The following is a 23056-nucleotide window of genomic DNA, read 5'->3' on the forward strand; positions in this document are numbered from 1 at the left end:
CTGGAGACACACTAGCTTAATGGCTTCCTTGTTGAATTAATTGAACAAATCTGACCTGCATTCTAACCACAGGTTCCTGAGCAACCAGATTAGCCTACCTTGCTTCTCCCCACAATAACACAGCTCCCATACTTCCGGCTCAGGTAACTCAGTCAGTAGCTTTGAGAGCTCCTTCTGCAGAGGAAAAGGGAAGTCTGTCCAAAGTCTGGGTGAGCTCCCCATGAGACAATCCAGACGTGGATCCCTGCTCTGCCCCTTTCTGGCTATGTGAATTCTAGTAGTTTCTTATTGCTCCAAATGACCGCACCCTTAGCATCTTAAAACAACACAAATTTGTCATCTCGCAGTTCTGTAGGGTGGAAATTGGACACAGTTCTCACTGGACTAAAATGTAGCTGTTGGCAGTACTGTGTTCCTTTCTGAAAGCTCAGGGGAAAATCCATTTCTCCTGTGCAGTGAATGCTTGTGGTCCTCGAAAATTGAAATCCCAAACCCAAATATGATGGTATTTGGAACTGGGGCCTCTGGAGGGGGTCACGTCTCAAGGGTGGATGAGATGAGTGCCCTTATGAAAGTGACCTCAGGGAGCTCCCCCACCCCTTCCACCATGGGAGGACACAAGAAGATGACTATCCCTGAACCAGGGGTCACACACCGGGGGTGTATGATATTTTGTTATAGCAGCCCAAGATGACTAAGACCATTCCCTCGCCTTTTCCAGCCACTGCATGCTCCCCACATTCCTTGGCACATGGCCTCACTCTCCCATCCTTCAAGTCAACACTCTTGGCATTCTAGAGTCACATCTCCCTCTGACTCATCCCTCCTGCCTCCCTTTTAGGACTTTTTAATTATATTGTGCCTCTCTGGATAATGCAAAGTAATCTATTTTAAAGTGAGGGACTGGCAACCATGATTCCATCTGAAACTTAAATTCACTTTGCCGGGTAAGCTAACAAAGTCACTGGTTACAGGAATTAGGATGTGGACAGCATCTTAGGGGGACCATTATGCTGCCCATCGTGACCCATCGTGACCTAGAGTAATTACATAACTTCTAAGACTCTCTATCTTTTCTTTTCTTTCTTTCTTTCTTTTTTTCTTTTGATTCAGTTCACTGACATATACTGTATTATTGGTTTTAGAAGTGGATTCAGGGGCACCTGGGTGGCTCAGTGGGTTAAGCCGCTGCCTTTGACTCGGGTCATGATCTCAGGGTCCTGGGATTGAGCCCCACATCGGGCTCTCTGCTCGGCAGGGAGCCTAATTCCTCCTCTCTCTCTCTGCCTGCCTCTCTGCCTACTTGTAATTTCTCTCTGTCAAATAAATAAATAAAATCTTTAAAAAAATTATAGAAGTGGATTCAGTGATTCATCAGACGCATGTGATACCCAGTGCTCATTACATCCCATGCCTTCCTCAATACCCGTCACCCAGTTACCCCATCCTCCCACCACCCTTCCCTTCAACAGCCCTCAGTTTGTCTCCTGTGGTTAAGAGTTTCTTATGGTTTTTCTCCCTCTCTGTTTTGTCTTATTGTTCCCTCCCTTCCCCTATGCTCCTCTGTTTTGTTTCTTAAATTCCACATATGAGTGAGATCATAATTGCCATTCTCTGATTGACTTATTTCACTTAGCATAATACCCTCTAGTTGCATCCATGTCATTGCAAATGACAAGATTTGGGGGTTTTTTGATAGCTGCATAATATTTATTTATATATAAAAATATATAGATAGGTAGATACAGATACAGATATATCTCACATCTTCTTTATCCATTCATCTGTTGATGGACATCTGGGCTTTTTCCATAGTTTAGTATTGTGGACATTGCCGCTATAAACATTGGGGTGCACGTGCCCCTTCAGATCACTACATTTGTATCCTTTGGATAAGTACCTAGTAGAGTAATTGCTGGGTTGTAGGGTAGCTCTATTTTAAATTTTTTGAGGAACGTCCATACTGATTTCCAGAAGGTCGGCACCAGCTTGCATTCCCACCAAAAGTGCAAGAGGGTTCCCCTTTCTCCTCATCCTTGCCAATATTTGTTGTGTCCTGACTTGAGTTTAATCATTCTGACCACTGTGAGGTAGTATCTCATTGCCGTTTTAATTTGTATTTCCCTGATTCCTGGTGATGTTGAGTATTTTTCCATGTGTCTGTTGGCATCTCTGTTTCTCTATAAAGTGCAATTCCTACAATGGTTAGAGTGGGACTCAGGGATGACATTGCATGAATCATCTATTGCTGCGTAACAAATTACCCCAAAACTTAGTGGCATAAAACAATATTATTATCTCACCCCCTTCTGAGGGTCAGGAATTAGTGAGCAGCTTAGCTGAGTAGTCCAGGGTTGGTCTTTCACAAGGTATCAGTCAGGGGTTGGGTCATCTGAAAGGTTGCCTAGAGCTGAAAGCTTCCAAGATGGCTGCCTCTGTGGTAGCTGGCCCAGCACTCTTCAGCCCCCAGACAGAGGATACAAAGATGGGAGGGAGGGAAAGGTCTCATCCTTTCTAGGGCATGATTCGGAAGTTGGGTGCATCAATTCCACTCATGTTCCATTGGGCAGCACTAGCCACGTAACCACCTTGGCTTTGGGAGAACCTGGGACTTGTGGCCTCTGGTCAGGCACCCAGTTAATTCTTCTGTCACAAAAAGGAAGAAGGGATAAAAAGATATTGAGGGACATTTAACAGATTCCCCTTTGTGTCTAGTAATAATTGTCCCCATTAATTGAGATCCTTCCGTGTGCTGGGTGTATGCATATGTTATCTTTTTCTGTAGTCCAGCAATGGGTAGGCACCACCTCCAAGTTCTAGATGCAGACACGAAGGGTCAGAAGGGTTAAGTAAGTTGGCCAAATTCAATCAGCTAGTGAGTGGTAGTTCTGGGATCTAAACCCACGTCTGACTGGCCACAAATGGCTGGGATGCAGGAAGGAACATAACATCCTTTTTTTTTTAAGATTTTATTTATTTATTTGACAGACAGAGATCACAAGTCAGCAGCAAGGCAAGCAGAGAGAGAGAGAGGGAGGAAGCAGTCTCCCCGCTGAGCAGAGAGCCCAATGTGGGGCTTGATCCCAGGACCCTGGGATCATGACCTGAGCCAAAGGCAGAGGCTTTAACCAACTGAGCCACCCAGGTGCCCCTAGTTTTTATATTTTTAAAAAATAATTTTAAAACAACCTAATAAAGCTCATTTTTAAAAAATTAACAAAGGGAAATTTTTTTCCCTACCCTTGAATTCCAATCACTTTGGCTCTCTTGAATACCTCTGTCCCACCTCCCCAGGGCAGATAAGGAGTTTTATGCATTTTTGTTTTGATTTTGCTAAAGATCTTTCTGGCTTTTTGGTGCCCTATGAAGTACCTGTTGGTCTCTGCCTCCAGTTCCTGAAACCCTTTGATTTCTTAAGTAATAAGAGCATTAGGAGCATTTTTTGTTCTAATATTGGGTCACTAACCCTGTCCCTGACATGGAGATCCTAAATCTGGTGGAATATCCTGGGTGATGGGAGTGGCTTTTTTCTAATGAGGTGACTCTGCATGGGCTCCTGCATGGGAGCTGGTCACCAGAAAGACCAAGCCATGATTAAAAGTTGGGGATTTTCAGCCCCATCCCCCACCTTCTAGAGAGGGTCAAGAAGGTTGGAGCTGGAGTTAATACTTGATCATGCCTACATGAGACAGCCTCCATGAAATCCCAATAGTATTGGGATTCCAAGGAGCTCTCAGGTTGATGAACACATGGAAGTTCAGGGAGATTCCTGTGTGCCCAGACGTGGGATGAAAGATCTGCGCTGTGTCCCACACACCTTGCCCTGTGCATCTCCTCCCTCTGGATGTTCATCCGGGTCTTCTATAACCTTTTTTTTTTTCAAAGATTTTATTTCTTTGAGAGTGAGCAAGCTCACACACCCAAGCAGGGGGAGGCTCAGAAGAAGGAGGAGAAGCAGATTCCCGCTGAGCAGGGAGTCCCGAGTGGGACTCGATTCCAGGACCATGGGATCATGACCTGAGCTGAAGGCAGACGCTCAACCTACTGAGCCACCCAGGCACTCCTTCTATACATCCTTTGATAATAAACTGGTCAACAGTAAGTAAACTGTTTTCCTGAGTTCTGTGAGCCATTCACAGCAAATCAAATGAACCTGAGGAGGGGACTATGGGAATCTCAGATTTACAGCCAATTGCTCAGAAGCAAGGGTAACAACCTGGACTTGTAATTGGCATCTGAAGGTGGGGGGCAGTCTCTCCGGACACCACCCTTGATCTGAGGATCGGATCCTATACCTAGGAAGACGGTGTCAGAACTGAGTTAAACTGCAGGACACCCAGCTGGTGTCACAGAATTGCTCAGTGTGGGGAAAACACACACATATTTGGTGACCGGAAATAGCAAAGTACAGTTCTGTGTAAAGAGTGAAGGAGAAATACAGAAGGAAAAGACTGGATTTTTCAAATACATACCCATTGAAGAAGGGAGGGGACCGCGAACCATCTCCTGCAGCCCCAGCCAGTTCAGGCAGGACCCAGGACCCTGGCTCCCAGTTCATCCAGCAAGTATTTCAGGTGTTCCTTACCGCTTTTCCTTACCGCTTTTCAGGTGTCCCAGGAGCAGTGAGCACCAGGATCCACTGCCTTTTATCGTCTATTTTTTTTCCCCCACTGCTTTTTAAGTACCTGTGAGGTGCAGGAAAATCTGTTTTACTTGGAGGCTTGGGCATAATGGTCCAACCCCAAGATAAAAGGATTTCCCCTGTTGACACCGAAGACACACAAAATGACAAGAGAAACTGACCACAGCCGGCATTTCCGCGGCAAGCAGCAGCGACTTCCCTATGTTAGAAGATTTCCAAAAAATAGAGGGCGGAGGCCCTAGGTCAGGACAGGAAGAGGTAGGGAGGGCGCAGGGGTATTGTGACATGCTCCAGGGAAGGGCGGCTTGTCCCGTGGCCAACAGACGCCCCGGGGCCCAGAGGGGCAAGAGAGCCGGGACCGGGCATGGAGCCTGGGGCCGGGCCCTCCAGGGCCCCGCAGGACAGGAAGGCGGAGTCTCAGCAACAGGCTCGGGCCCAGACCGTCGAGGGCCACGGCCGGATACTGCTGTTCGGCGAGCTCTGGAGGCAGGATGAGGACTGCCTGACCGTGCAGGACGTTCTGGAGCAGGCTCCGGACGATCACTGCGCCGGGCCCTCGTCCACTCGAGCCGCGAGCTACCACAGCAGCTGCGCCACGCGGCAGCGCAAGCGTCCCGGCAACAGCGGGTGGGACGGCGCCGACTGCCCGGCCGCCAAGTCCAGGCGCTGCGCCAAAGAGAGGCGGTGCGACAGGTGCAAGGCCACGGACCCGTGCGAGTGCGGGGCGGCTCGGGCTGGGTCTGAGACCTCCTGCCGCGAGGCGGCGGAGCCGCCGCCGTCGGGAGGCTGGGTGCCCTGCCCGGCGCCCCAGCGCAGCCCCCGGCTGCTCCTGGTGCTGTGCCGCGCGTCGGCGCTGCGCTCCAACCTGCCGCGGCTGCAGCTGCTCCTGCAGCAGGTGCACGCGCGGCACCGCCAGCCGCCTGCTGCGCTCGTCGGGATCGTGGTGCAGCCGCGGCCGGAAGAGGAGGCCGAGGCGCGCCGCCGCATGGAGACCCTGCTCTGCAGCGCCTTTGCGCCGCACAGACCCTCGGTGGAGGTGCACACAGCGGTGTTCCGCCCCAGCCGCTCGGACTGCGCCCTGGACGTCCAGCCCGCCGCCAGCACAGGGCGCAATGCCAGGGCGCGGGGCAGCGTCCTTCTCGTGGATCAGGAGACCCAGACGGATGGTGAGGGTCCCGACAGCGGGCGGGGATCGGGGAAGGGGGTGAATGGAAACTGCAAGGATGGAGGGAGTGCGGTCCTGGTCCAGGGGAGTGGACACATCCCCCATGTCACGGGCCCACTCCTAGAGCCTCCACTTAACACCGGTTTGGATGAGGATTCATTAGATTTCTCAGCCCAGGTGTGCTCGCTGGGGCAATCTCTGGTCAAAATTATTCACATTTACTGAATTTGTAGAGTTAAACTCTTCCCACCCATCCACCCAGCCCCTTTCTTCCCCTGCACCCTGAATCATACTTCTGCAAGGTACAGATTTGGGAGTTTCTAGGACCCAGGCCCACCCCGGCCTCTCCACATCCACTTACTCCTTGATTGGTTCTGGAGGCTTCTCCTCCAAGGGAAGCATAATTGACAAGAAACCCCTGCCTGGTGTGCAGAAGGCACTGTCCTAAGGGCTTTTCACGTCTCCTCCTCACAGCTAAGCTTTGGAGGAGGTGATGGGTCGGGATTCCTGCTCCGCTCTTGAGTGCATGCCTATCAAGGAATCCAGGCCTATGGCCCAGGAGGGTCCAGGGCCTTGGACACCGAGATCTGGAATGAGCACCAGGTGCCCTCTGTCTCCGGGAAGTCCTCTCCAGAGGCCGGCGGCAGCAGGGAAGGAAGCGCCTGGGACGGGGAGTTCCAATACCCAGTTGCTCAAAGCTCAGCCACCCTCCTACTGGTGACCAGAGCAGGTTGTCCCCTTGGAGAACTAGCTCCCGTTCCTCACAGGTGGGAGCCAAGGGACAGCTGGTGTCTGAGGTGTCACCCAACCGTAAGATGCGAGCTTAGGGGCAAATGCTGACACGCTTGCTCTTAGCGCCCTGGAAGCAGCCAGAGATCCAGAACCACCGGGGGTGGATGTTCACACGCTCAGAACCTCATCCTCACTTCGCCTCCCCCTAGACTCCATCTTCTCACCTTGCCAAATAGTGCACGAGATTGTCCCGTGGCTGCCAGGTCAAGTAGGAGAGCCCCTTGCCTGTGGACTGTTCCAAGATCCTCAGGCAAGGCCAGAAAACCCCAGCCCATCTTAGGAAAGTAACCCCTTCGTGATTCAGTCTGTTGGCCCTCACATTCCATGCTCACCCTGCCTTCGGTGGTTTCCTGCTTTCTTTGTCCTCCTACCCTCGCCTTGGAGAAGCTTGTGTTGAGCTTCTTCTCTGGACTCGAGCCCTCCAGGGTACTCACAGCCTGGGAGTAGGGAACTCGAGGGAAGACAGGAAACCCATCACTCTAACACCATGTGGTATGTGATCTGGGACTCAGGGAGGGAAGGGTCTCTTCCAGTTGGGGACCTCAAGGAGACCGGTCCACTTGGGATGGAACCTGATGATGGGAAGTGTAATGACAGAGAGGGAGGGGCCTGAGAGAGGGGAAGGGCTTTCACAGATGGAGGAAAGCAAGCCTCCACTCTCACAGCTGGCAAGAGCTAGAAAGGGTAGCAGAGAGTTGGTCAGTATACCTGGGATGCTGGTCTGTGACCATGTTATAGAGAAGTCAGACTTCCAGCCGGGAACTTGTGCTCCAGTGGGAAGGCAGTGGGGGCCAAGGAAGACCTTCTAGCAAAGTATCACAGTGCTGTTCTTCCTCATCCCTCTGGGCCAAACTCTCATTCCATGAGTGCTGTCTCCCTGCTTCTTGGAATCACCCTTATGAAAGAACCCACCCATATTTTTTTCCACTGCCGTAGAAAAACTCTCCATTCCTCCCGAAGTCTGAGCCTCTATGTTTTCTCCATCACTTTCCTCAGGAAGAGAGACCTGTTTTCTGTGCCATTTGGCTCCTTGGTGTGAAATGACACACTTCTTTAATCTCTACCAGGAAAGACTACCCATGCATGTTCGCCCCTTATCTAATTCATTTAAAAAACAGGGTTCTCAACCAGGGGCAATTTTCTCTCTCTCTCTCTCTCTCTCTTTCATACACACACACACACACACGGAGGCATTTAGCATTGTCTATAGACATTTTTGGTGGGGGAAGCAGTTGCTACTGGCATCTCGTGGCAGACACCAGGGCTGCCGGTAAACTTCCTACAATACACAGGAGAATCATCCGGCTCAAACAGCAAAGATTTATCCGGCCTCAAATGTCAATAGAGCTGAAGTTGAGAACCCCTGATTTAAATCAGGTTGAAGCCCCAGGCAAAAGCCCACTGGTGTCTGGAAATCTAATTTTGCAGAGATAAATGCCTTTGGAGTTCCCGACCTGTCTGTTAAATCTGGACAGGGTCCCTGACCCCAGTTTCCAGTCTCTCTGATTCTAAATTGACTCCCCCAGAGGGATCCATTGCTCTTGACTCTAGAGAATTACCACCTTCTTGTAGACTCAGCTGCTCCTTGAACTACTTTGTGCTGATGGTCAACCAAATCCAATCTGACTTTATTGATCTGAGGGATATTCCACTTCTAATTCTTGGTGCCTTTTTTTAAAAAGAATTCAGTCTTCTCACTCAAGGGATCTTTCTAGCCCATTGATTTTTAAGGCCTGTAGAATGATCTGATTCCCTATTGCTTTCTGGAATCATGAAATGAAATGGGAACTTCGCCCTGTCAATGCTTCCAACTAGCTGGGTGATCTTGGAAGGTGATTTAATTTCCCTAAGTTTCCCTCAGTTTTTCTTCTGCGAAAAAGAGAATCATTATGGTCTTTTCAGGATCTAGAATCCCAAAATACTTTCTGTCATTTCACATTTCACATCGGGTCTGGCCTTGCATGGAGGTGCCTTCTAGCAATGTCTGCCCTAAACCCTATCCTTGGCCAAGGGCATCACACACCCCTATCCCCAAGAGCATGAGGTTCGCTGCTGAATACTCACCCACCTTTTGATGCATTTATGGCAGAGGTAGAGTATTCTAAGGTGAGCACATTCTGTGTTGCGGTCACAGCGTGAAGCTTAGGCTTGTCTTTTAAAAACGCCTTTTCCGCTTCCATCCTGAAAGGAAAATCATATTTTTACCTTGAAGTAATATTCATAGTCTCCTAATTGACCCGACGAGTTTGGGGTTTGAGAGGTAGTCCATCATTGCCGCGACTGAGTTAAAAGAAAGTGTAGTTTTCCAAACTGTGATGTCTTATAAGGGAAATTCTTTTGCAAAAGCGAGTTTCCTATCCAAGTTGCGGATCCCTAGCCCCTTCCTACAGTGGGGAGGGCAGGTTTTGGAAGAAGGGTGAAGCTACTTTAAGATCTTCTGAATGGGGAGGAAACAGCTGAGATGGGAGAAGCCTGCGGACCTCCCGTGGGCCCCCAAACCTTCAGTAAAATTACCTAAAACTCACAGGATGCATGGTGAAGTAGTTTGTTTTGGGTTGTGGAAACCCTTAGCAGAGCTGAGCTTCAGAGTGGGGTGGTGGGGGTGTCTAAAAGCGAACAGAGAGCGCTTAGGGACCCAGGAGCGCACCAGCGGAGAGGTGCCTGAAGGAGGCGCTCTGGTCGCAACATCTTGGGGGGTCCAGGATGTCCCCGTTCCCGTAGCCAGGCTGACCCAGGTCCCTGAGGGCCTTCTGCCTATTCCGGTTGCTGGGGAGGAGGGAGGACAGCAGGCTGGCGTAGGCAGAGAAGACTGTCCCCAGAGCCCTGCCATAGGAACCACCCTGGGTTTGTGACCTCACAGGAGGGGTGGAGGTGACTGTTCTCTGCGGGGCTTAGGTCCCTCCCGAGGCCAGACCCTTCCCCCAGGGCAGGGGCAAACGGCCCCTCCAGGAGGGAGCCGGAAGATTAGGCAGCTCCATGTAGGTCCACGTTTAGGTGAAGAGAACCCACCATGAGGAAGGGCAAAAGGAAGAAGCCGGAATCCAGACGCCATGGCTCCACCTCCCAGCGCACCAGCTCCGAGTCCACCCCGCAGCAGCCCAGCCCGGCATCCACTCCGCAACAGCCCAGCCCCAGATCCAGCCCGCAGGAGCCCAGCCTGGCCTCCACCCCTCAGCAGCCCAGCCCCGCCTCCACCCCCCAGCCGCCCAGCCCCGCCTCCACCCCTCAGCAGCCCAGTCCCGCCTCCACCCCACAGCAGCCCAGCCCCGCCTCCACCCCGCAGCAGGCCAGCCCCAGATCTACCCCCCAGCCCAGCTCCGTAAGCACCCCCCGACAGTCTGCGCCCCAGGCTCTCCCAGCTACCGAAACCAACTCCTCCACCCGGGGCCTGTTACCTCAGGACACTAACTCGAAAGCATCCTCTCGATCCAGGAAAACAGGTGGGCAGGCTTCTAACTCAAGAACATCTAGCTTTCCTGCTGGTGGAGTCCTAGGGTCCCTGGGAGGCGGGTTCATTTCGGGTAATGGTGCATGGTTGATGTGTATTCTGGAACGTGCTGGTGAAATGTGAGGGTTTGGGGTTTTGTTGTTACCTAGGACTTCAGGATTCCTGGATTTTGCCAGTCCTCACCACCCTGCGTCTCAGTGAAGACAGCCACACATACACATCAATCAACATTGTGCTTGGCTCCATGGTGATACTATCTTATTAGGAGTCAGAAGCACCCTGTGGCTGCTCAAAAATAAAAACCAAGGATGTGTTAATAGAAGTATATGGTTTAGGACAAGGGAGGTGGTCATTCATACTCTTGTGTGCTGTGAAAAATGCCTAGCAATCTAGTCCAAAGAAGATAATGGGGTTTGAGGGGTTGGGAAAGCAAGAACCGTGTGATGTATGAGATTTGGTTGAAGGAATTGGAGGAAATTTGTCAAGTAAAAGATGTGAGTAGACTTGTTCTTTGTTGGTCTCAGAGGTCTGACTCAGGGTTGCCAGATAAAATACAGGACACCCAGTTAAATTTGAATTTCAGATAAACAAGTAATTTTCTAGTCCCAGGTATTGCATGGGCATTCTGTATTTTTATCTGCTAAATCTGGCAGCCTTACCCATGGAAGATACTAGAGACAGGCAGATTTCTGCTCAACACGAAGACATTTAACAACAATTAGTTCTGTCTGAAAATGGAATGGCTGTCTAGGAAAAGTGGCCCTCCATCTTCTTGGGTAGCCAGAATCTGACTGAGCATTGGATTGCATAGAGGGAATTAAGTGGAGTTGGGGAGACAGGCTGGTTAATATTACTACTTCTAATAATAATAATAATGGTAGTAACGAACTAACAATTACCCCCAAGCATTTACCATGTACCTAGCATTCAGCTCAGCTGTCAGTGTGCATCTTCCCATTTAACAGTCCTATAAAGGAGATATTATCATCATGGTCTCCCTTTCATAGATGGGGAAACTGAGGCTCAAAGAAATCGAACAACACACTCTCAAGCAGGCATTGGTAACACCAAGAGGAGGACCTCCGTCGATTCTGACTCTATAATCTTCACTCTTAACTGCAGCATTGACCTTCTGATCCCAAGAGTCCCAAGTTTCCCCAGGAGGAAGAACACCCTTCTCTGAGCTTCTTTTGGCTTCACCATGAGCCAGTGCCAGTGGCTTTATGATCCCAAATGGGCCACACTCTCTGGGCCACAGCTTATTCCTCAGGGATGGTGTGGATATAAACTGCAAGTGAGGTGTGAGTGAGAGAGCTAGCCCCAAGCGATTGCATGGACAATGGTATTTCGGTGGCTAAGAATCAACCCATTCTTAATATGTAGAAATGGTTTTGAGTGTTACATATTGCATATATTGCGATCATCAACCACTGGTGGAAACACTTCTGGATTATGGCCTTCAGAACTGATATCTGTAGAAAGCAAAATGTTCCATCCCCACATCTTTTGAGGAATGCATGTGGCTCACCCCTGGGGAGGAATTCTGCTTATTGAGAAGGCCACACAGGTGAGAGGGGTGGCCTGCCCGTGGTTAGAGTGGACACCCTGCACTTTTCTGCCAGGGGAATTTTATTCCTTCAAGCCAGAGTGTGAAAAAGGGTGGATGATAAGGGATGAGGGCCTGTACGTAAGGGCGCCATTTTCTGAAATCCAAATCTTTTTTTTTTAAGGATGTTATTTATTTATTTATTTATTTATTTATTTGAAGCGGGGAAGTCAGAGGGAGAGGAAGAGGGAAAATCTCAAGCAGATTCTGAGTCAAGCACAGAGCCTGAAGTGGGGCCCGATTCCTGAGATCATGACTTGAGCCGAAATCAAGTCAGACGTTCAACCAACTGAGCCACCGAGGTGCCCCTAAAATCTAAGTGGAACCCACATCCATGGCTGGAGGGAACACAGAATGGTGCAGCTACTGTTGAAAACAATCTGGCAGTTCCTCAAACGATCAAATGCGAAGTTACTGTATGACCGAGCAATTCCACTTCTGGGGACATACCCAAGAGAATTAAAAATAGAACATCCATACAAAAACGTGCACATGAATGTTCACAGCGCCATTAATTAATGGTAGCCAAGAAGTGGGACAAACTCAATATCAACAATCTGATGAATGGATAAACAGCATGTGGTATGTCCATACAATGAAATCCTATTTGGCACCACTGACACATGCTACAACATGGATGAGCCTGAGACACATTGGGCTAAGTGAAAGAAGCTAGCCCTCCAAAACCCACATGTTGTACACAATTCCATTTATGAAATGTGCAGAATAGGCAAATCCATTGATCGGAACTGGGGGGAGGTGGGGAAAGGAGTGACCGCAAATGGCCATGGGGTTTCCTTGGAGCGCAAGATGAAAATGTTCTGGAATTAGTCAGTAATGATGGATTTACACCTTTGTTAATATGCCAAAAACCACTGAACACTTTAAAGAATAAATGTTATGACACAGAAATTAAATGTCTATTAAAAAAATTAACAAAGAAAAAAGATAAGGCTTGCCTTTTAGAATCCCTTCCTTCTCCATTCCAGGAAAATAACAGTGGTAGGCAGGTCTAAGGAGGAAGTGTGTGTTGTCTGCCCCACTGATCACTGGCTTTGGGGAGCTTATGTTGGAAGAACGTGTAGCTGTGTCAAGAAGCCAGGACCCAAGCCAGGAGGAGGAGGAAACTGTCCGCCGGAAGTCCTCCTGTGTAACAGCAGACGGCGCCATATCTGAGGACTCCTGGCATCCTCAGCAGAGGACAAATGGGAGAGAAGTTTGGGAAAGTGTTTCAAGGACTGTAAATTGGAGCAGCCACTGTCTTCTGGATCAGTCAATAAGCTGCAGAAGAATGAACCATGTTCCAGTAGAATCTCAGAGTCACTCTCCTACCGCTGTCATTTTCTGCGAATTCCATGGATGGAGCACCAGACGAGTTAGAAGCCCTGAGCTGAAACCCACTTCTTCCAAACTCTGTGTTACAAGGCCACATCCCATCTATTCTTTGAACCTCAGTTTCCCTGTTTATAAACTGAGAATAAAAAAATAATAGCGCCATTATTTCAACATGGCCTACGGAGCTCCAGGTTCTAAAACAACCAGGTTCCCCTCCTAGTCTTCCCTCCCTTGTCTACCTAGCTCTCCCACGCCTCCTAGAGGCAGGGCTCCCTCATCTCTCTCCTTCTCTGTCCATCCAGGGGCTGTGACTCGTGCGGGCCCGCGGGCCTTCTGTTCCTGTTCCACTTGCCCCGGCAGCTCTGCTTGCTGGCGTCGTCTGGGCCTGTGTCATAGCCGCATCTTTGATGTCCTCCTTCCTCGGGTCTGGCCCACCATGCCAGGGAGAGGATCCCCAAGCCTCCTCACTTTCTACAGGTTCTGGAGCGCGTGGGGGGCTGGACCCTCGGGGCACTCGGGTCCCAGGGCCTGGCTCTGTCCTGGACCCTATTAGCTGCCATGTTGTAACTCCTTCTTGAGAATCCCAGGCGGAAAGGGAGCCTCTCCAGGGTGGCCACTTCCTGGGGTTTGGCGCCCTGCCCTTTCTGACCAGACCCATGCCCAGGGGTCTCCCATCTGCACAAAGAGGGGCCAGTTTTCTTCCTTACCGGAAATGACTTCTTTAGGAGGCTCGTGGTTCTTTTCTCCATGGTCCCCCTTCTTCCTCAGAGCACACTCCCTCGCAGCCCTTAGAAAAGTCCCTCTCACTCAGAGTACTGTGATTCAGTGCTCTGTTGGGCCACCAGCCTCCTTCTGTGGCCCACGCCATACCTGAGAGCTTCAGGTTCTTGACCTGCTTATGAATTTCCCCCAGAATTCAGTGATAAATACTGATTGGAACTCACATGGCCGGTTGGTAAGAGCCAGACCTCCACCCCATTTAGAGGGTTTCACGTTTCACAACCATTTCTGACAGTCTCCACAGGGGACACGCCCCCAGGCTCCCACAGCATCTTCCGAGGTACCTGCCCTTCCTTTCCTCTCCCACGAAGCCATCAGGAGAAAGTCACCTGGTGGCTGCTGCTTCCACTCATGAGAAGAACCCTGTACAGAAAACGGAACTAAAGATGTCAGTCCACTTTCCCCGTAGCACAAGGCGATACGCCTCCCTCTGTCCCCAGGGCTGGGCCCCAGACTAGCTATACCTATACTCAAAGGTCTCACCAATGTCCATGAATAGACTCCCTTCTTGGGGATCTCAGACCCCTACTCCAGGAGCAGAACCGATGCCTCACTCTCTTCCTGCTCCCTCCCCCACCAAATCCACTCTCCTGTCCATCCCTGAAAATCACCACCTCTCGGACATGAGAGAGGCATACAGGTAGCCCAGTGTGTTGAGAGAACATGTGTAGAGCTAAAAATAATCTACAGTCCGGTAAGTCCCATCAAGGAACGACCTGCCCGCCGCTCACCTCTACTGATTTTCCTCACACACACTTAGTATTTCCGTCCATCTGTCCATCTGTCGAGCCATGCCATAGATTTCATGTCGCTTTAAAACCAACAAGTGAGAACCCCTCCTGGGCATAGAAAACTAGGTACTGTGAGGAAAACCAGAACAGGGAACTTGACCCTTTAAAAATCGTGCAGTCTATGTGGCAAGGTGAGATGTGTACGTTCAGAAACTAAGATGGGAGCCAAGAAGTGAGCCCTGCTTCTTAGAAGTTCAAAGAGCTTCAGAAAAAAAGGGGAGCTCCCTCCAAAGTTGGGGTCCACAGAGACTTTATAGTGTCTATGGTATCTATCTGCGCTGAGTCTTGAAGGGTCTTGGGATCTTCCACTGGCTTACTGTGAAAATGTGGAGGGAAAGGTGAAAGCAAGGTGGTTCCCCATTAGGGGAAGGAGAGGGAGGGGCAGAGATGCTGCCTGGCCCGGGTGAGAACTCTAGTCTTAATTCCACTCAAATCACACCATCAGCTTCCATATTCTTTACATTTCTCAGTGAGCCAAATGTTGGATCTTGGTTTTAAATACACATTCACATCAAAGAAGATTCCCTACCTCAGCAGGATTGTTGTCCAAATGGATATTGCCTTTTGGGAAATCCTTCCTCGCAGTCGCTGGCACAATGGTCCATCTTCCTTGCCTGTGTGGTGGGCATCCCATGCGGCTTCCTGAGATGATTCTTCTCCAAAATAGAGGCCCATGATAGAACCTACTTCACGGGGTTGTTTTGAGGCTAGAGGAAGACACTGGGTGTAAGATGTTTAGCTCGGGCCTGCACACCACAGCCTTCCCTGCCTTCATATCCTGCTTCCTGAGTGTCCCCAGAAGCTGGCATCCCAGGCTTGCCCATCCTCGGAGGTGGGGGTCCTGTGGCAGGGAGTCACCGGAAGGAGGCGGGACAGAGCTGTTTTCCCTTGGGAGGAGCATCAGTAGTGGGGAGATGGGCATTTCTGAACTGCTGAGGGGATCCTACAGTTTCTGCCTCCCCTGTCTGTGGACAGGCACTAGAGTCCAGATTCTCCCAACCTGTGGGCTTTCTGCTTTGCTCTACAGAAAACCTACAAGGAAACACTCCACTCATCGTAATTCGCGTGCTCCAAGCTCTCGGGACTGCTGCTGTAGTTCTGGGGGCCCTAGGAGCTGCCTATTACACCACTGAATCCTTGTAAGCAACCCCCCAGGCCCACGGTCCGGCAGGTACGTGTACCCCCTTTGTGTCTCCGTCCCCTTGCACAGGTAATGCTCAAGCCCACTGGGTCACCATGCCTGCAGTGCAGGGCTGAGGGAGTATCTGTCCCTTCTGGGAATAAAGGAGGAATAATTTATGGGTGGACCAAGCCTCCAGCCTCTTAGGGAAAGCGTAAGAACTGAGTGACTTCCTGGCCTCAGGGTCATCTGACATGGCTCTCTCAAGCAGCCCTGACACTCTTGGAAAATGCTAGACCCATTATTGGTATTGTCAAATCAGAGTTCCCCCAACATTCACTGGGGGGGGGGTCCCTAGTCACAGATCCCAGGCAGGATGAAGCCGGAGAGGTTGGACAGAGGTTGGACAGAGATTCCCACTTCTCTTCAGGACTTCCCTTGGAATTTTCTCTCTGCCGAGAGAACTTTCCCTTCTGAAGTGCTACTTATCTTTCATGACCTGGTCCCATTTCTTCCATAAGCTCTTCCCCCCTACAGTTCCAGTGATCTCCCCATCTTTTTAACACTGTTTTCTCCAGCCTTTTCTACCCTGTACTGTGGGCGATTTCTTGGTACCTATGTGGCCTGTTTCTCCAACTACATTGCACAGTCCTTGAGGGCAAGGAGTATGCCTTACATGGTATCTCCAGTCCTCCCCTGTCTTGGGCCAGGCCCCCAGGGGCAGCACCTGAGACAGGGATTTGGTGCATAGGATTTATGAGGGAAAATAGGAGTGAAGGAGGTGAGAGAGGACAGAGGAAGTAGTAGGACAAGGAGAAGAGGCTGGAGTCCAGCCTCAGCCTGATCCCAGGGGAGCTCTGGCATGTGAATTAACCACAGAGCTGGTCTCACCTTGGAGCGAGAAGCTTGGTCTTCTGTGCTCCTCCATCATTGAGTGATTGGCAGTAGGAGTGAGGAGTGTATGTCTTTGGAGAAAAGCAGATCTCATTTGCCCTCTTTGGAGAAAGATCCTGGGGAAGGAGGCAGCTCTGAGTGATTAGCAGCCAACATTCACAGTTCACAGGAGCTGGGGAATGGATGCACCTGCCCAGAAAGAGGATCTAGGTGGGCACCAAGAGCACCCATGGTTTTTGCCATTGTCAAATCCACTGGCAGTGAATGCCTAATAATGGGGGATAATAGTAATGGCAGCTGTTCAACTCACTCCCAAACTCCACCAGCCATAGGAGTGGACGAGGAATGGCCATTGTAGGGCATGTGGTGGGAACAGATTCTCAAAGCATCTCAGAAGCCCAACCCAAAAAGGAAACTCACCGTCCACTCTGGGGCTCTGCTGCCTGATCAAGGGACTTTCATGGAAGAATAAAAGCACCTTAAGCTTCATGAAATAGCAGAGTAGCTGAGGGCCTCAGTTTCCCGGTCTATAAACCAGGAAGGTCATGGGACCTCTGTCCTGAGATTGTTGAGAGGCAGAGATAGGGTGCTCAGAGGACAGGGCTGGCCAGCTGGCCAGTCTCGTGACTATGACCATCATGGAAGTGGTCAGAAAGGTTCAGGCTTCGGAGACGGGGCCCGGTAACTGGGTCTTCGGGGATGCCTTGCTTAACTTCTGTAAGAGGCATGTCCTTGCTAAAGAAGGAGGAATAATAACTACCTCCCGGGGCAGCGGTTTTGAGGATTTAATGAGGGGATGTTCAGACTCGCCAGGCTGGGTCACAGGTGTTGATGAGCAGTTTGAAGAATGGCCCTGAGCAAAAGCATTGTGTCCTAAAGGCTCCTTACAACAGGGGCCATGGTGTCCCCCTGGGTTCTGCCACTGGCGGCAGGCAAGCCTGAGATTGGATTCCCCTCCCACATCCAAGATCTCTAGGGCCTGGAGCAAGTTTTCCTCAACTCCTGCCATCTCCTTCTTGTTAAATGGGGGTAATAACAGTATCCCTCTCACTGGGTTGTTGAGGGAGTAGGTGAAAAACACGCATGTCAAACACTCAGCAGAGGTCCCTGCCCAGATGAGGCCCTCCACACAGCCGCTGCCCCATCTGGATCAACACCGCCTCGTAACTCAGTGTTCCCCAAATTCGGCCAACTTTGACACCTGGAATAGCCTTACTCCTTTTAAAATTAGCTTTCTTTTGAACTTACATGCATTTATTTTCAAGGCAAATTTAAGTGTGGCCATAAATGGAAAACCCTATTGCTTGCCATAAAAAGACTCACAGGAGATATGAATCCCAAATGTCATAGACTTCTAGGAGAGGAGGGTGCCCAAGAAAGGCTCAGCTTTCAATGCTGTGTCCTGTGTGCTCCAAGGACATGTGCTGGACCCTAAGACCGGCCGCTGCACGCCAGGACGCTGTCTTTGCTTTAACCAGCGTTGAAAGATGAGTGGCAGAGATCCTGGCGACTTAATGTGGCGTCGGGGGCCCTGCCTGGAGGGGCTCAGGGAGGGGAGGAGGGAGATGTTTATAGACAGCAAGGAGGGTGAGTAAAGGGGATGGGGAGGGGGAAAACGGGAAGAGGGGAGTAGAGTGGAACCCCATCCAGGGCCTGGAGTAGGTCACGTCCCTGCCACTGAGAGTGAATCGGTGGCAAAGCCAACAAGATTCCCCAGAGACTGAGGCTGTGAGTGTGTTGGAGGTGGGGGTTCAAGTGGCCTGTGGGGTTCTGTACTGCTGACTTCACTTAACAAACTGACCAATGCATGCTGTGCCCGAACTTGGCACCGCTCACCTCTTCCTTCTGCTCTGAAGGGTGACTCCTTATGTCTTCTTAAGGTGGACCCCTTGCCTGGAGGCAGGCCTGGGGACCTGCCTTCTCCAGGCCAGATAAAACTAGTCCAACGACAGAGCTCACATCCGACAGGCTGGTCCTCCCAGGAATGGACTTCTTTTCTCCAGCCATAGTTGTCCCCTGACCACTCCAGTGTCCCTTGAGGAAGAGACAGGCACCTGCCGCCTGAGACAGGCTTCTTCCAAGGCCCTGTAGCCCATGCCTGGCAATTCTGATGCAGTGGCCTTTCCCCCACGTGACCCACTGCTTTGGTTGAACTTTGGTTCCAGCACTGGGATGGGGTGTTCACTGGCTTTGGGGCCCTTGAAATGTTCTTTAACTGACCCTCAGCAAGACCTGGCTTCTTCCAGACTTGCTTCTGCCAGAGCCCGCACTCCAGTGTCCTATCCCATCATTCAGTGGACACTAGGAGTCTGAGGTCTAATTATGGTGCCACCAGCAGGGGTCAGGAGAGGACTTTCTAAAAGCCTAGAACTTGCAGTGACAATTCCTGTACACTAGTCAAACATGGGGTCTCCCACCCCAACACCCTGGGGTTCCCCGCAGGAACCCCTGTAAATAGGCAAGTGGGTTAGCACAGCTGTCGTGTGTCAGTACTGACCATGTGCCCGGCACCACACTGGGGACTGTGAGACACGATGACCACAGCGGGAAATGGTTGGCCACACCCACCCACAGGCCAAGGCAAGGGCTTCGGGCTTGGAAGTCCGGTAAAGTCTGTGGATCTAGACTGGCCAAGGCTCCCAGGCAAAGGGGGCAGGGGATAGTAATTCCCATGGAGACAAATGCTTATGGGACACCCAAGCTAGACGGCAGAGTCCAAATGACGAGAGAGCATGTTCATTGGTTAAATATTGCATTCATTCATTAGTATTTCTTGGGTCCCTCCCACTGTGCTATAGGAGTAAACCAAGACAGAACCAAAGATCCATCCCCCAACCCAGGGAGCCTGCATTCCAATGGCCACAGACAGACAATTGACCCGTTTAATGAATAAACAAGATCACTCGATTTGGCGGCAAGTGTTATCAAGGAAATAAGATATAAAGTAGAGCTGATAAAGAGCAGAGAAGGGCAGGTGAGCAGGCAGGGATGTTGCTTGCAATGGGCTGGTCTGTGAAGGCCTCTCTAAGCTGAGACATATAGGGCAGAAGGAGACAGACAGTGCAAATCTGGGGGAAGAGGGTGCTTACAGACAGAAGAGCAGATCCAACAGTTAGGCAGGAAGGAACGTAACATGTTTTAGGACAGAGAAGAGGCCAATATGGCTGGAGCTCTGGCGGTTGGGATGCCATCACAGGGGAGACCAAGGTCAGGTACAGCCTTGAAGATTTCGTGTTCTAGAGGTCTCTCAAGCTGTTGGTTTTCATTTCAAAGATTTCAAAACAATCGCAGTGCCTGTTGGATAGAGGATGGGGAAGGGGGAGGAGGACCAGGTGGGAATCATCTGCACTGGGCTGGACAAGCAAAGATGGCACTTGGATCAAGGAGATAGCTGCAGAGGAGAAGTGACCAGGGACATTACAGAACCAGCAAGTCTTGCTGATAGGTTGGATGAAGCGATGAGTGAAAGGGAAGCCTCAAGGATGACTCCTTGGGGTGCCATTGCCAGAGGCAAAAGGCGCAGGAGAGGATGGAAATCGAGAGTTCTGTTCTATTCTGTTGTTACTATTGAGGTATTGGACTACAAAGGGACATGTCACAGAGGCAGATGGACATATGGAAGTCACTGGAAAAGCCAGGTCTTAGCTCCAAGCAAGGGAGTGATATATAAGAGCTGAAATCTACAGCCACAGGCAGTGGCTAAGATGACGCAGGGAGAAGACCTAGATAGAGCCGAGAGCCTGGAACTGAGGCCAGGAAGATGCCATTTAGAAGTCTGGTAGTGAAGGAAGGTGCCAGTGGAGAAGACACCTGCCGTGGGCTTGCTCTGGGTCTAGGCAAGCATGCAGGGTCCCAGTAAGTTCTCAGAGATAGGGAAGAGCAGGTAGGTTTCAGGTCAACAAGTGGTATCCACAGGTAGGAAAAGGCAGCAAAGAGAGAATCTCAGCAGAAGGCGCTGGTGAGCAGGGCTGAGACCTGATTGTGAGGACCTGCTACTACATGTCTGTTTGTTCTTCTGTGCCTCACAGAGTGCGGACAGACAGACATGTGCTTCCCTATCCTGTGGCCGGGACCCACCCTCATCTGTAAAGTGAACAGAGGGGGGACCCTGCACCCACACCCAGGTTCACAGCCTCTTCCCCTCCTGGGATGGATGGGCTGACCCAGGTGCTTCCTAGACTCGCCCTTCCTACTTCCTACACATCCTGCATTTTTGACCATTGCCCTCAATGCTGATCCTTCCTGATCAAAAAGCTTTCACTGCCCCGTGAGAAGAATGCCTTCACTTGTGGGCAGGGTGAAAAATACCTACCTCTAATGGATAAGGTGCTTGGTAAATAGGAAAGTGCTCCCCTCGGACTTCTCTCCCCTTAATTCAGTGCGACTTGGTAGGTTTCCAAATGCCACGAGGCATTTTAAGACTTGATTTGATAAGTGGAATGTGGCTTAAGATTTTTTGGTGCTACAAATTTCAAGAACACCTAATTCTAAATGGCAACAGGGAAATTATCTCAGGGAACACTTGGGAAGCAGCACATGGATGGTTAACTCAACAGGGTCAGCAGGGACCTGGGGACTAATCTGGCTTTCAGCTCTGACACCCCTCAGCAAAGGAGGGGCTCGTTCCCCCTCACGGGCAGATATCTGGAAGAGCTCCCAGGATTTCATCCTCATACCTGACCCTCAGAAGTCAGGGAAAAGGCCACCTCCTCTTTATGTCTCTTCTTGTGTTACGTTTTTCCCAGAAGCCCCTGCCCCTGGTATACCTGCCCTCTAATTGGGGTGGCATACCCCTGAATTGGGTCTCATGTGTCTTCTTCAACAAATTAATGGCAGAGGGGAGTTAAATTACCCTGACTGCATTAGACCAATCCAGAGCTCCCCTCTATTCTACCCCAACTCTGGGGCTGAGGTTGCTTCCCTTTACTGCACAAAGGAGTAGAGCAAACTAGGTGGGAACCCTGCCAGCAGCACCGACAAGAGGCAAGGGTGCTTTTAGAAGGTGATATGGTAGCAGAGTGACAGATGAACTCCAATGTCCAGACCTGTTGGCTTGGACAAGTGCTTGAACCCCGGAAAGCCCCATGAGGGTTTGTGTGCCTGGGGGAGGTGCACTGAGACATCCTGAGTTCCAAAGGCTTAGCAATTAGACCTTGTAGAAGGGAAATAGTTTAGTGTCCTCCTCAGTCCAGAGCCTAAAGAACCATCTAATGGCAGTGGCAAAACCCCCTATGTGGTAAAAGGTGTTTCTAGAACCTTCTTTCTTAAAGCTTAGTAAACCTCTCTCTTAGCATCCCACTGGAAATGAGGAGGCACCGAAAGGAAGGGGCTGTTTCCCCTCGCCTTTCGGGCATCGAGCACAGTAAAATTCACTGCCGTGGCCCAGTTTTGGGGAAGGGAGGCTCCACCGCAGCTGCTAGGGGCTCTGGGGGTGGGGAGAGAATAGAAGACACTAATGTTGACTGAGCCAAGTGTGAGCCAGGCATTTTGCATAAGTGCGTTACAGCCTGAAGGGGAACACCAGGCTCCAAGTGGCTATTTGGATGAAAAGGAGACTGGACAAGAGAATGGAAGAAATTTGAATCCTATATAATTCATTTTTCCCCAAGAAGACCTCAACGGCTGAACCCTCCTCACCCATGGGGTTGTAAAACTGGAAAGCCACCAAAATTCCAAGGTCATGGAATGTTGTCCAAGCTAACGGCTCTATCCTTATTTTTTTCTTACAGATCCAGTTTCCATCAAGGATCTCTCTTGTCACCAAAATAGAACAAAAAAAAAAAAAAAGAATTCTGTTTCATTAGTGTGTTTTACCCAGAGACACAAAGTTGGACTTGGCAAATGGGTTTGGGAGATAAGTGTGGGATGACTTTGTAGAGCAAGAGGCAAACGAGGGTGGGGTCCTCCTGTTCCTGTTGGGGACCACGGACCCGAGGGGGGCAACTTTCTCTGCCCATACTCACAGAACAAACTGCTTCTGATTTTCCCCACTCTAAAAGCAAGAATTATACAACTCGATTCAGTACCTAACATAACCAGTCAAATGCACTTCTGTCCAGTGGTGATCCCGGTTAGTGGGAACAGGAGGGATGCCCTGGCCCCTTTCCAGGCCTGCAACTTAGGGAACAGAGGATCCATGCCCGGGAACACTTTGTCTCTGAGAAATTACTTCATTTGGTTTCACCTGTGATAGGAGAGGCACAGGGGCAGGGCACGGAGCAACTTGAAGCCTTGGGGTCTATCCCGAAACTTCGCTGCCCCCCTCTAGACTCTGGGGATCCTTGAGCAGCTGAGGCAAAATGAGATGACAGTCAATTCAGAGCAGTGGCCACTGGGGACAACTGAAGCTTAGATCTGCTGGGGTAGCCTGGGTATGGGGGTGCCGTGATTGAGAAGGGGAGACCATAAACCTCAGAGTAATCCTGGCAGAGACAGGAAAGCTGGATGTTTATACACCCAACCCATTGGTCCTCAGTTAAGGGG

General features: G+C 50.5%; 1 protein-coding gene across 1 annotated transcript; it reads left to right on the top strand.

Moving 5' to 3' along the window:
* The first annotated feature begins 9474 nt into the window (after positions 1-9474).
* On the top strand, positions 9475-22652 carry SPATA3 (spermatogenesis associated 3). Its single transcript, XM_044240873.1, has 5 exons — positions 9475-9759; positions 9832-10039; positions 13291-13465; positions 15587-15730; positions 22303-22652. The coding sequence occupies exons 1-4, from the start codon at positions 9610-9612 to the stop codon at positions 15690-15692; spliced, it is 639 nt and encodes a 212-aa protein (XP_044096808.1). The 5' UTR covers positions 9475-9609; the 3' UTR covers positions 15693-15730; positions 22303-22652.
* The last annotated feature ends 404 nt before the right edge of the window (positions 22653-23056 follow it).

This window comes from Neovison vison, chromosome 3 (genome assembly GCF_020171115.1).
Source record: "Neovison vison isolate M4711 chromosome 3, ASM_NN_V1, whole genome shotgun sequence".
Lineage (NCBI taxonomy): Eukaryota > Metazoa > Chordata > Mammalia > Carnivora > Mustelidae > Neogale > Neogale vison.

Coding starts and splice junctions, on each gene's coding strand:
- SPATA3 (XM_044240873.1), top strand. CDS start 9,610: ATGAGGAAGGGCAAAAGGAAGAAGCCGGAATCCAGACGCCATGGCTCC. Junction 9,760..9,831: donor GCCCGCAGGAGCCCAGCCTG/GCCTCCACCCCT, acceptor ACCCCTCAGCAG/CCCAGTCCCGCCTCCACCCC. Junction 13,466..15,586: donor AGCCTCCTCACTTTCTACAG/GTTCTGGAGCGC, acceptor TTTGCTCTACAG/AAAACCTACAAGGAAACACT.